Here is a 12,895-nt window from a genome sequence, read left to right on the forward strand (position 1 = left end):
TTATAAGGACTCTTACAAAATGTCAATAATTTCTGTTCAGTAACTTACAGTAGCATCAGTTGTGGTCTTAAGTGCAGTATTTAAATATTTTAATGTTGATTATAGATCACTGTCCTGTGTGTTTTCTTATTAGGTGCCTGTAATTCTGCAATATTTATGGTGTTTTTGATCATTTGTTTGCTTGAGCCAGGCTCTGACAGGAAAAGGCAGTGAGAAGAGAACATGTCGAATTTAAAGACGCGTGAATTCGATGAACTAACTGTACATTACAGTATCTGATAGATGTGATCGGTTATTGGGGGAAGGGGGTGGGGGGGAGGGGGAGTCTTTTCCCTGAAACATTAGCTCTGATGTCACATGCGTCAAAATGGAGTAATAGATATGAAAATGTCAAGCTTAATCTACCGCCTACCTGTTGTGTTTCTTTTTCATTTATTTACTTGAATTGCATTTTGATTAACTGCTGTTGAGGGATTTTTCTTTAAAAACAGTTATTAAGGTCAGTTTACTGAGTTGTTTTCAGGTATTAGAACTTAAGCTGGTTATTTTTTCCTATTTTTAGTTTGTCCGTTTTATGTTTTTTGAATTTGTTCACCCATAAATGTTACAAAACTTTGAGTTGTTTCCAATGAATTTTTTAATTCAATGACCCAAATGGCTCAAAATTCTTCTTCAACTAACACTTTCAGTGGCAAACATATTCCGTTTGTGGCTTACCAAGAGCAGGGAAGAAAAGGAAATTTTCATGTTTGAGAAGCTAACAGCTGTACCTTTGCATTTTTGCATTATAATTATTATTAAGAATGTTCTTTGACTATAGAGAAACAAGAAGAAACTGAAACTGAAAATCTAGATAATCAAAAGAACATTAGTTCAGGAAGGATACAAAGCAGCGTGATCTTTACTACTCTGCAAGAATGAATATTAAAACTATAAACTGTGGTGTAGTTAAAGGAGTAACAAGACAAATGAATGTCACAAGTCAAGGGATCACCTTTTGTAGAGTTACACTTTTGCCTTCTACATGTGCTTCATGTTGATAGTCTGCCAAGAAGCCTGTTCTAGCTGTGAAGGCGCTGTAACTGTGCTGGTTGAAAGCCTCAGTCTGCATTATGCATGTGAATCAAACCAGAGATCATTACTTCCTCTGACTTTCTGACCACAGCCTCTCCTGCTCTCACTTTGCTGCTGTTGCTGCACCGTTACTATTCTCTAAATGACAGAAGCGATTTACTCCATCATAAAACATGTGTAAATGTTATTAATGTGACTCAGTGAGCAGTTACATCATGCTTCAACATAGTTCTAAATATCTTTAAAGAAAGAGAAAGTTAGACAGTGGTCGACTGTTGGGCAGATGGTCTCGTATGGGGCGCTGTGATAATCTGTTAAGTTCTCGTTTATAAAAAAAAATTCCAGCCGTTTATTTGCTGGCGTAGTTTATCTCTCTGAATAGTCTGGGGTTTTTTTGTTGTTGTGGTTGGTTTTGCTCTTTTTTTTTATCCAAGTGTACTTGAAAATTAGCCTTCACATTTATTATGAATTGTTCTGTGGGGTGTGTCAACGTCTCACTTCACCAACACACTACTTCCTCTAAAATGCTTTTAGATCCTAATGATGTCATGGCACAACACAGGAAATGTCATGTACATAGCTATTTTTCTCTTTGTAGGCTGCTCGAAGTGTGTGTTTGTTATAACGATTTCACTCTGACTGTTTGCGTCTGTATGTTCTGTATTTTGTAGGTTTCTATGTCTCTGTTGTTGACTCTGGCGATAGTAAAGTTTATACCGTGTAACATGTAGCTCATGAATGACACAACCTTGCTTCAATTTTGCCTCTTGTGACCCCATCAGCTAAAGTATGAAGTAGAACATTAAAACTATCTTTAATTTACGTTGATTCTTTGGTTCAGAAAAAATATACAGTGCAATGCAGAAGTCTTGAGCCCTTATTTCTTATTTTGATTCCAAATAGTCAGACTTTCTTGTACTTTTTAAGGTGGTCTTGAGCAAAACCAGTGTTGCACCTACACATAACAGACAACTTAGCAAATTTTAAATAGTCTTTAGGCACTTTATGACTAGCAGCCTGTCACGAAAACACCTAATTTGTTTTCTTTAGTTGAATCTCTTAAAAATGCCACAAATGACAGATGTTGACAGGTATAAAATAGTATTTTTGCATCAACAAGGTGATTCCCAAAATTATAAGCCGAAGCCCTTACATATCTCGTCATGTTGTGCAGTGTGTCCTTAAAAAAATTAGGGGAAATTGGACAAGTGGAAAACAAAAGAAGTGCAGGCCTAAAAAACTATTTGCACTAGATGAACAGTATCTGAAAGTCACATCCTTTAGATCACAGGTGTCGAACTACAGGCCTTGAGGGCCGGTGTCCTGCAGGTTTTAAATATGTCCTTGATCCACCACAGCTGATTTAAATGGCTAAATGACCTCCTCAACATGTCTTGAAGTTCTCCAGAGGCCTGGTAATGAACTAATCATTTGATTCAGGTGTGTTGACCTAGGGTGTTATCTAAAACCTGCAGGACACCGACCCTCGAGGCCTGGAGTTCAACACCTCTGTTTAGATAGAGGAAAAAAAAATCCAGAAAAGACGTGACAATGGACTTGAGAGATGTAACTGAGCCTTCAGTTGATCTATTTACTGTCACCAAGCCTCATCAGAAATGGTCTTAGTGGAAGGGTGGCTTTCAAGAAGCTATAGTTAAGGAAGGGAAACATGGAGAAAAGGGCGGAGGTATGCCGAATTATACAAGAACTGGGCTCAAAATCAGTGGTAAAAGGTCAGATTGAGTGATGAATCCACCATTGAATTTTTTGGTTCAACTTGTCGGCAGTTTGTAAGGAGGAGGTCAGAGAGGAGATGAGAGGTACAACAGTGAGTGTTTTGTCGGTCGTGGTTTGGGATTATGCAGGCAAAAAAGCACCATCAGCTATTGAGCAACCATGCAATACCATCTAGAAAGCATCTGATTGGTAACACCTTTGTTCGTCAGAGTGACAATAATCTTAAATAGCAAAAGAATAGTATACACAGTCTGCATGCCAAATATCCTTGGGCAAGATACTAACCCAAAGTTGCTCTCCGATGCATTCATCAGAATGTGAATGTGTATAAAGCTTTAATAGGAAAAAAAGCGCTTGCATGAATAGATGTGAATGGTTGAATGAGGCATGTTGTCGAAAGTGCTTTGAGTGCTCGGGTAGAGTAGAAAAGTGCTATGTAAGAACCAGTCCATTTACCAGTTATGATTGTGGAGGATGAAAAATTCAAAATGTCCTGGCCATGAAACCTATTTTAATCTTTTTAACCAAAAGAGCCTAATCTTTGAAAAGAGACAGACCTTCTATTCCTATTGTCTGTAAGTCAAGAGTTCATTAACTCTGAGCTCAGGTTCACGGGCTCAGGCCCTTTCTTGCGTTCTAACTACCTTCTTTGAATCCTTCCTGTCTTCTTTTTCTCGCTTTCTCATTCTTTGTGTTTGGTGTGACTAACACCTTTAAATGTTGAACTAAGTGTGATGCCTGAGTACATATGACAGGTCTCACAGGTTTGCATTGCATTTTTAGTGGACTCTGAAGAGCATGTGGACAACCTGCTGTAGTTACTCCCAACAAGAGGAGGACAAATTTTGATCCCAGGGATGAATATCTAGTATGTGAAGCTCCTGTATAAATATTAAGGTGACACCAAGCAGTACAAGGCTTCGAATGTACTGTGAAATATTATTTCCATCTGAATCTTTGACTTGATGGTACTGACTGATGAAGTTACTGTTAATTATGACAGATGCAGCTGGAATGCCCTCCTGACAGCCATCTTTTTCCCCAAAGAGAAGAGATTTGGAACATAATATTAAAGATGAAGCCAATATATAATAACCATGGTTATATTTTTACTTCATATTCAGTTCTACTACTTGTCAAAACTCTACCAGGTTGCTGTAGTACTTCTGAGTTAAAGTACTGATACAGTTTACTTTGAACCTTTGCTGATAATGTATTTATAGTTATACTTCAGTAGGGTTTTGAATGCCACTTTCTTACTTGTAATGGAGTTTTATCTTGGTTTGCTATTAATTTGACTTAATTCATCTGTCACTGCTGACAGAGGTAAAAGACTGTTTGAGATAGGCTCCCCTCCTTATCTACTTCGGTTTACTTTTGGCATTTACACAGTAATTCTGCATTTCACGTTCAAACAAAACATGTAGTTTGGCCATTCTTATATCAAGTACATCTAAACTTTTCCCAGCCTGTCTCTGGACTCTGAATATGTATAAAAGTCTGGTAACTGTAGTTAGAGGGAATTACTGTAAGCTAATTTCTTGTTGTTGCTCCAAGTAGGTTGCAAATATCATATATTAATAATATTATAATATAGTGAATGTTGTGATGCCTGCACACTGAGTCTTTTAAGCTCGCTCTTTAAGTGAGCTCCTTTCTGCCAATAGATGTCAGAGTTTTCTACCATAAGCTGAGCTCATAGCTCTTTCCAGTTATACAAAAATGATTGTCGAAAAGCTCGTGACTTGTCTATATTTTCAGTGCATCCAGCAAAACCTTAAGACTTTTCAGCCATTAATATCAATGCACGTTTACACATTTATTTATACTTTCACAAATCTGATTACACACACACACCTGAATATGCACACACAGATCTCAGTACACACTCACAGATCAGAAGACATACACACATATCTGAACACGTATACATGGATTTCAATATGCACTGCACACACACTGAAATACGTACGTGTGAAATAAGATACACACAAATGCTACAATAACACAATAACACCCTCATAGCCACCTTGGTGTGCTTTGTGGTATTTTATCTAACTGATATCTGACATTTAACTACAAGGAAATATTACTCATTTCTCTTTTTCCATTTGCAGCAGGAGAAGCCTAAAGTAATCGATCCTCTTGACTACGAGACCGTCATCTCTGAACTGGGGGATGAGTGTAAAGAAGACCCTCTCAGAGACCTGCTCCTATTTCCTGACAATGATTTCACAGTAAGTATGATTCACCGTTAAATGTGATTGAAGCAGACATGTCCATGAACCATGGTTTTCTCTGTCTAGTGTCGTGTTTTTGAGGCCAAGAGGCATTTCTACTAAATAACTAAGTAAATAATAATAATTCAAGGTTATCAATACTGAGTTACTGGTATGTCCAAAAAAGGGAGAAAAAAATGACAATGTTACCTCCTTTCTATGTAGTTTCCATGCAGCCTGATTGCATCATAATATGTCATGCATAACTGAAGTTTTGTGGACTTCAGTGAGCTGTTATTGTGATAAAATAAAAATGATGAAGTGGTTTAGATCGATCTATCTATCTATCTATCTATCTATCTATCTATCTATCTATCTATCTATCTATCTATCTATCTATCTATCTATCTATCTATCTATCTATCTATCTATCTATCTATGGTGCAACAATACACAAAATTCACGGTTCGGTTCGATACTTTGGTGTCACGGTTCGATATTTTTTTGATACCAAAAACTGTTCATGCCTTTTTAATTTGTCATTTATTAAAATTATAAATATATATTTTAACTCAAAAGTACAGTTTTTAAATTTAATATTGCTGAAACAAAGTAATAAAAAAATTAATCTATCTGATGGAGAAATCACTCATCTTTGGAAAAGAGAGTTTATTACAGAGAAATGTCTCTTTCCAAAATAAAAGCTATACTATACGCTTCTTCTGGGCTATATTCTAAGCAGCATATTAAACATATCAGGTCCCCATAAGGAGAATCATGTGCTAACGGCTGTTTAAATGACTCGGGTAAAGTTTGTAGCATGCGTGCTTGTTGTTTTTGTCTACTTCCACTTGTCTTTGCACTAGGATGATGTCGGTGTAAAAATGCAGTCATATTCGTTGTGTTCCCACTAGTGCTGTCAGCGTTAACCTCGTTAAAATGACATTAACGCTATAACGTGGCCAATCTCCGTTAATCTCTGTTACCGCTGATCGCCCCGTGCGTGGGACTGAATGGTGTCAACACGTTAAGGCACTAGTTCCCACCAATGTAATTGAGCATTGCGTGGCACATCCGACATACTGTTTTACTTTTGTCCATGACGTGCTTACCATCAGGGTCATGCTTCACATGAAAACCAAAATAGTTCCAAACGCCAGATCTGAATGAGGGTGGGGGAGGTTCAATTTCGGGTAGCATTGAGGCAGTTGCAACGAGCTTAACTTCTGTCTCGCTAGCTTGCGCTGCGCTCAGTGGATCTGCGCTCGACAGTGCAGCCTAGGTGGAGTAGTGGAACGCAGATCCACTGAGCTCTCAACACAGACAGCATCGTCAGAAGGAAAGTTGATAAAATAAATGAAAAATTTTGTATTGTTCAATACATATGCATACCGAACCGAAAGCACTGTATCGAACGGGTATCGTTGCACCCCTACTATCTATCTATACATTTATCTACAGCACCTTAGAAAACCACTTTTCATTTTACATATACATATATATATATTCATATATATGTGTATATATACAATTACCAACCCCAGAAGCTAGCAGGCATTTGCACCATTTTATATTTGTGCACAGTAACGATACTAAAGTGTCAAAGCTTTTAATTTGATAACAATTTACTGATGTTTAAAATGCAATATGTTCCACTTTCCATCTCAGCACAACACATTTACTCTCACTATTAGGGCATGTAGCTGTCTTTTCATTATAAAAAGTTATTTATTCTCTCTGGCTTCCTTTAGCTGTTTGTTCATTAGTACCTTCATTTATGTGCTAATGTGTTGCTTCAGATAGAGCCACTGCACATTAAAATGCTCTAATTAGCCGCTTGTGGTAAAGGGATTCATTTCCTTGTGGACGCTAGAGTTGTAGTTCTTAATGCATGACTCTGGTGCTTCTAAAATCTTTGTGGCTTAAAGAAAAAAGGAGTCTTCTTCGATTTTCTTTATCTATACAGCCGATAGTACATTTCGGTACTTGTGAGGGAAACTGGCTGGGTGGACAGTGAGTATTTGTCAGTGTCGAAAGAAAGGCAGTCCACTCAGCATATGGCTAGATGATTGGACAAAGGCAAAGTGCGTCTCCTTTCATGCAAAAACATTCAATGCTGACGTTTTTCATGGATCATAAAATGTACATTTTTATTAATGAAGCTGTTTGATTCTCATGTGAGATTATTAATTGTAAGCCCAAGCAGGGCTGATAAAGGGAATGCATATTAGATGATTTGACTTGAATTATTCATATTCATGGCAATAAAGCTGACCAGAAACAATTTCATTACTACATTAACAGACCAGCTTTTTGCTTAGTCTTATCTAAGCTATAAATTGCTATAAGGAGTCCTGATAGGTCTGAGAGTCTGCCACCATGGGGCTATACTTGTGCTCCACAGTGGTGCTTCAAGCTAAATGGTAGCATCAGCAGGCTGATGTGCTCATAGTGGGAAATGCTTGTGTTGTGTTTACCTACAGCATCGTATATGCTGAATGGCAGCATGTTGGAGGCAAAAAGAGTAAGTGTATTGTGACGCTATTGAACCAGCATTAGTGTTTACCCACTACAGGAATACACACCATTCACACCATACAAGTACTTGTGATAGAGTGCTTTCTAACATGGCAGAGCAAATCTGAAAAGTGTTAAATCTGAGAATCATATGAGATGGATGGTTCTTCTTTTTGCTCTGCCTGAGATGAGACAACAGTACTTTAAACCCTCGTTGCTGTTTTATTAAACTGTGTTTACCTTACAACAGGAGTCACTTTAAGGTCACAACAGGTCACAACAGGAGTCACCTTAAGGTGGCACTATAAAAATGAAATTGGCTTGATTTGAATTCAATTGAATTCAACATAAGTCCGATTCATTTTAGCAGCATTCCTCTTTTGTCTTGCCTCTCTTCCCTCACCCTGAGCCGGTTGCGGCATTTGGCTGCTCTACTCCGAGTCCAGTTCTGCCAGAAGTTTCTTCCTGTTAAAAAAGAGTTTTTCCTTCCTTCTCTCACTAAGTGCTTGCTCATTGGGGCCTTTCACTGTATTATTGTAGGGTCTTTAACTTACAATATAAAGCGCCTTGAGATTACTGTTGTCCTGATTTGGCGCTATATCAATAAAATTAAATTTAAGTGATTTTTTTAATCACACACAACCTGAACAGCATAATTGAATAATCAGTGGAAAGATGAATGAATAATTTTCTAATATCAGTAACCTCTGTTTACCCATGGAAGTTAGGTTCAGCAGCAGTGATCAGTAAGCCGTCCCATTGCTTACACATTTCTATAGAAGCTGACTGCTTTTCTTAGTCATGTTCTCTACATGAGGGATTTACTGTATAGAATAGTTTAAAATCATGCAGTAATTTTAAATACATTTTGAAGTAAGGTATCCCATCCACCACCTGTCATTATCTACCCTTTATTCTTTCAGGTATCCACAGTGCCTCAGGAGCGACGCACTGTCAAATCAACTGTTCCCGAGGGGGCAGAACTCCACGCTGAATGTCTGCTGGTCAGACAGGTAAGTTGTACGTCTAAGTGTACCAGACGCAGTTATAGACCCTGTGGTTTTAAGTGATGTCTTTCAGGTTCATGGTGGTTAGGTCTTTCATTTCAGACTGACCTTAAAGTAGGCCATCCTGATATCAGCAGAGCGGTTTCACCACGACTTTAAAATAAAGCAGATGTGTGTGTAGATATCAGTGCTTGTTTCAGATCCTCTAGCCATGATCTCAAGCGCTCAGTAGAGAAGTAGTGTCTCTGAAGACGGAAACTCCCCAGACAGTACACTTACACCTCACTGAAGACTAGCATGTGCAATTGACTCTTTGTGTGTGTGTGCGTGTATACAGCTAAAAATTGTATCGCTTAAGTTGTCTGTTATATTTATAATTTGTTAATTTGTGACATGTTCAAGGTCTTTTTTAAAAAGGGGAGTAAGGAGAAAAGTTACACGGTGTTCGACTTGCAGGCAGGATGTGAAAGTACCTCAGGCTCTGTCTGTGACTTTCACTGCACCGTACACTCCCTGGGAGAGTACCAGTTCAGCCAAACTGATTGAACTAGACATGTAAAGATATCTTTATATTCAAGATCCCCGGGGAAAGAGTCTTGATTTAGTTCCATTTATTATTTAAATCTAATGACATGTAGCGCTGTACGGCTTTCTTCATTGTCTGTAAATATTTCAGCTGCTCCAGGTCTGTGTTTCCCTGAAAGGCCATCATTTAGGAAATGTAATATTTAAACCTAATCTTCATCCTTTCCTCTAGGCCTGCAAGTATTACAACTCTGATCTAAATGTGGTCCATTTCAAGTATGACGACTACGCCGGAGACTACCGGCTGCTGCCAAGGTAAAACACTGTGGACAAACAGTGTTTGTGCGTTTTATTCTCATGTTTTAGCTCTGTTCAGAAAATGTTTAACATTTGAAAACGGAACATTTTGTTATATTAAATGGATGTTATTGTAAAACTATTGAAGTGTGAAGGCATCACATTGCCATACTAGTAGCATAAAAAAGTGCTAAATGTCTTTGATGGATGTACGTCTTCTACTTTGTTGTTAAAATTCTCTTATTAAATCTCCATACAGCAAAATTTTACTTTTGAACAGTTAGATTTTTCTGTGCATTGCTTTACAATAATATCAAGTAGAAATGTGTCTTCAGGTTTGCTTGACTTGACTAATGATGTGCTGAGTTTTTTCCTCATGAACACGCAGACCCATAAGTAGCTGCTAACACTGGCGATAACCACAATTTATTACCCGTAGTTGGCCATTAGGTCATTAGGAAGCACAAGAAGGTGGCCAGTGTTAAGTGAAGTGAAAGTTCGTGTTGAAGAGTGAGGGCGTTCAGCTTTAAGAAATACAAACTTTCAGACTTCCCTTTGTCGCTATTTTGAACGTCAATCATCCGGCCACATCCATTCAAGCAGTTAGTAATTTATTTAAATCAGGCTGTCAGTCTGTCAAACTGAGTTTTGTCAGTTCCAGTGAGACTTACCCAGAGCGGCCCTGCTGTTACTGCTCTCAGCCACAGGAATGTCCCTATGCTATCCCATGGGTTGCCACTGTATATTCTTTCACTCAGTTCACATGACCTCTGAACTGACATCCAGGATGAGCTGCCAAACAAGACGTGTCTTAAACACAAGTACAGTGTTGCAAAAAGAACATTCCACAAAGTTCATTTGTCCTGTCATTTTACAAGTGGCAAACATAACTATTATGTTGTTTGTTTACTGAGCGAACAACTTAACCAAACATTAACGGTACACACACAGATTGAAGTTGAAGTGAACTACAGGCTGAGAGCCAGAGTACAGTTATACAGCTACTGTATGTGTGCGGTTGTCACCGCTGGACCGATCTTCATTTGTGCTGGCCAGTATTAGCATTCCTGTTCCGGTGGGCAGCCCACAATTACCAGCATTTTTCTAAACATAGTCCATCACGAGAAATTGTCGGACAGCTTTTACGACTCTGTGACTTTTAGTAGAGGGCGGTTCCAAGAGCACGGATTGCAGCCTCGCTGTCTGCAGCTCACGGCGCACGCACAAAGGCATTTCGCCCTGTGGCTCGCACACAAAGATGGGCCATCCTTTAAAATCAGTGGAGCGGGACTGAGTAAGGGGACGGCCCATTGTTACCTCCTGACAGAAAACGATGGAACTGAGTCAGCCACCCATAGTCATTTGCACAACTCAAGTGCAGCGCATTAAATTAATTCCAGAAGTCATTTCCCCTTTTCGTTGGTATATTTCATTGCCAGAGAGCCATATTTTTTGTCCATCTTCCTGACCTTTCCCTGTTTCCTTTTAGGAAACTGTACAAAGCAGAGAAGCTGCCATCCCACTCTTTTGAGATTGACTATGAAGATGTGGACAAGGATGAGGTCAGCAATGATGATCTTCTTCTCTGAAATGCTTTTGAGAGTGAATCCATTACATACTGGTTACATCCCAAGGCTCATGTTTAAATTAGTTTATTGCAGCCTAAAAGCCGTTAAAATGGACTTTGCAAGATTAGTTATATTTACAGGTCAGTGGGAAGCTGTTATGAGCATAACTGGATGGATTCAAGGAGTCTAGAAATTCTCCTTTCCTGTATCAATCATCTGCTCCATTCTATCAGAGGAACGAATGGACAGTTAATGCATCTTTGACTGATCACAGTCATTGTTGTGTTTTTGCAGGATACCACCTCTTTGTCGTCATCCAAAGGAGGAGGGGGCGGTGGAGGTGGTGGTGGGGGAGGCGGAGGGATTGGTGTGTTTCGTTCGGGCTGGCTGTATAAAGGGAACTTTAACAGCACAGTCAACAATAGCATCACTGTTCGGGTGAGGAAGTGTCGGATGTTATCTATTTTCATGCCCACGTGCATTTTATTTCTGTCTGTCTTTTTTCACTTTTTTTCCCACCCAAAATGGTTTTACTTTATTTTCTGAACTGTTACAGTCTGTTAGAAATTAAACTGGGACTTTAATTGGTGACATACTTTTCAACACGATGAGAAAATATCCACATTATCCCATTGTTAAAGTTCTTATTCATTTACTTCAGCTAAGGAAATGAATTTTAATCATATTTCTGTCTTGACAGTCATTCAAGAGGAGGTATTTCCAGCTCACCCAGTTAACAGATAACTCCTACATCATGAATTTCTACAAAGATGAAAAGATCTCAAAGGAACCAAAAGGGTGCATCTTCCTCGACTCATGCACGGGTGTGGTACAGGTAGGCTTTAGTGCATTCTACATGTACATGCACTTTACCACAAAAGAAAAAAAGCAGCAAGAACATAGATAAAAAGCATCTGCACTCTAAAATGTTCTCTATTAGATTATAGACTGATTTAGGGGTATTTCCAGACATAAAGCTGCACCATGGCACAACCTGCCATGATCACAGGTTGCTCACTATTACTGCCTTTGCTACAACAGTAAAAATAACAGAAACAAATATGGGTGAAGGTATAAATGTAGAGAAACTGTATTAAAATATTTATTGATCTATTGATCTATTTTCTACTGTGTACCTGCTGTGGTCTGGATCAAAGGGGCAGCAGTCTGAGCCCACACCTCTTTCTACTGAGCTTTTCTGGTGGCAATCAGAGATGTTCCTGCCAGCTGAGAGATCTAATCTATCCAGCGTTTCTTAGGTCTGCTCCAGGGTCTCCTCCCATTTAGACATGCCTGAAACACCTCATGTAGGAAACACCCAGGAGGCACTCTGGCCATATTCTCAAGCCGCCTCCTTCCACTTGGTGGGAGGAAAAGTAACAGTTTCACTTTGAGCTCCTCCCGAATGAGCATGCTCCTAATGCTGAGCCCAGCCAGCCTTCGAAGAAAGCTTATTCCTGTTGCTTGCCTCCACAGTCTCAGTTTTTTGTCACTACTTGAAGCTTCTGGATATACTTGAGGGTAGGAAAATATATGGATTGATAAATCGATGGCGTCAGTTTTCGCTCAGCTCCCTCTTCACCATGACAGACCTGTACAACATCCACATTACTACAGATGGTACACTAATCGGTCTGTCAGTCTGCTCCTCTCTCTCATCACTGCTCGTTCAACGAGATCCCGAGATACTTGATCTCCTCCATCGAGGACAGAAGCTTAGAGCCAGACTTCCTCACACTTCAGGAGGTGTTAATTCTAAGGGATGAAACACCTAAATAATCTATTTTAATGATTTCTGTTATGAAAACTATGAATATGTTTTTAGACTTAAAAGTCATAATGTGGACATGCTAGCAAATAATGCTACTACATTTTTTAAGAACTTGTGCATTTCATAATGATGAAATAATTATTTTAATATATAATTAATTATATATTTCAAACTTTGTTG

At 38.8% G+C, this 12,895-nt stretch overlaps 1 protein-coding gene across 6 annotated transcripts in view; it reads left to right on the forward strand.

Annotated features, from left to right (window-relative positions):
- dock10 (dedicator of cytokinesis 10) overlaps positions 1–12,895 on the forward strand; it is a 67,115-nt gene that overhangs the window by 28,879 nt on the left and 25,341 nt on the right. For all 6 annotated transcript variants that reach the window (XM_085243428.1, XM_085243426.1, XM_085243430.1 and 3 more), the window contains exons 2-7: positions 4,929–5,048; positions 8,471–8,560; positions 9,312–9,394; positions 10,866–10,938; positions 11,239–11,382; positions 11,645–11,779. In XM_085243428.1, coding sequence (XP_085099554.1) covers positions 4,929–5,048; positions 8,471–8,560; positions 9,312–9,394; positions 10,866–10,938; positions 11,239–11,382; positions 11,645–11,779 — 645 coding nt within the window. The remainder of the gene's footprint in view (positions 1–4,928; positions 5,049–8,470; positions 8,561–9,311; positions 9,395–10,865; positions 10,939–11,238; positions 11,383–11,644; positions 11,780–12,895) is intronic.

This window comes from Mchenga conophoros, linkage group LG14, assembly GCF_057382185.1.
Source record: "Mchenga conophoros isolate Kocher_MC1m ecotype Shallow Benthic linkage group LG14, M_conophoros_male_GT1.1, whole genome shotgun sequence".
In the NCBI taxonomy this organism is placed as follows: Eukaryota; Metazoa; Chordata; class Actinopteri; order Cichliformes; family Cichlidae; genus Mchenga; species Mchenga conophoros.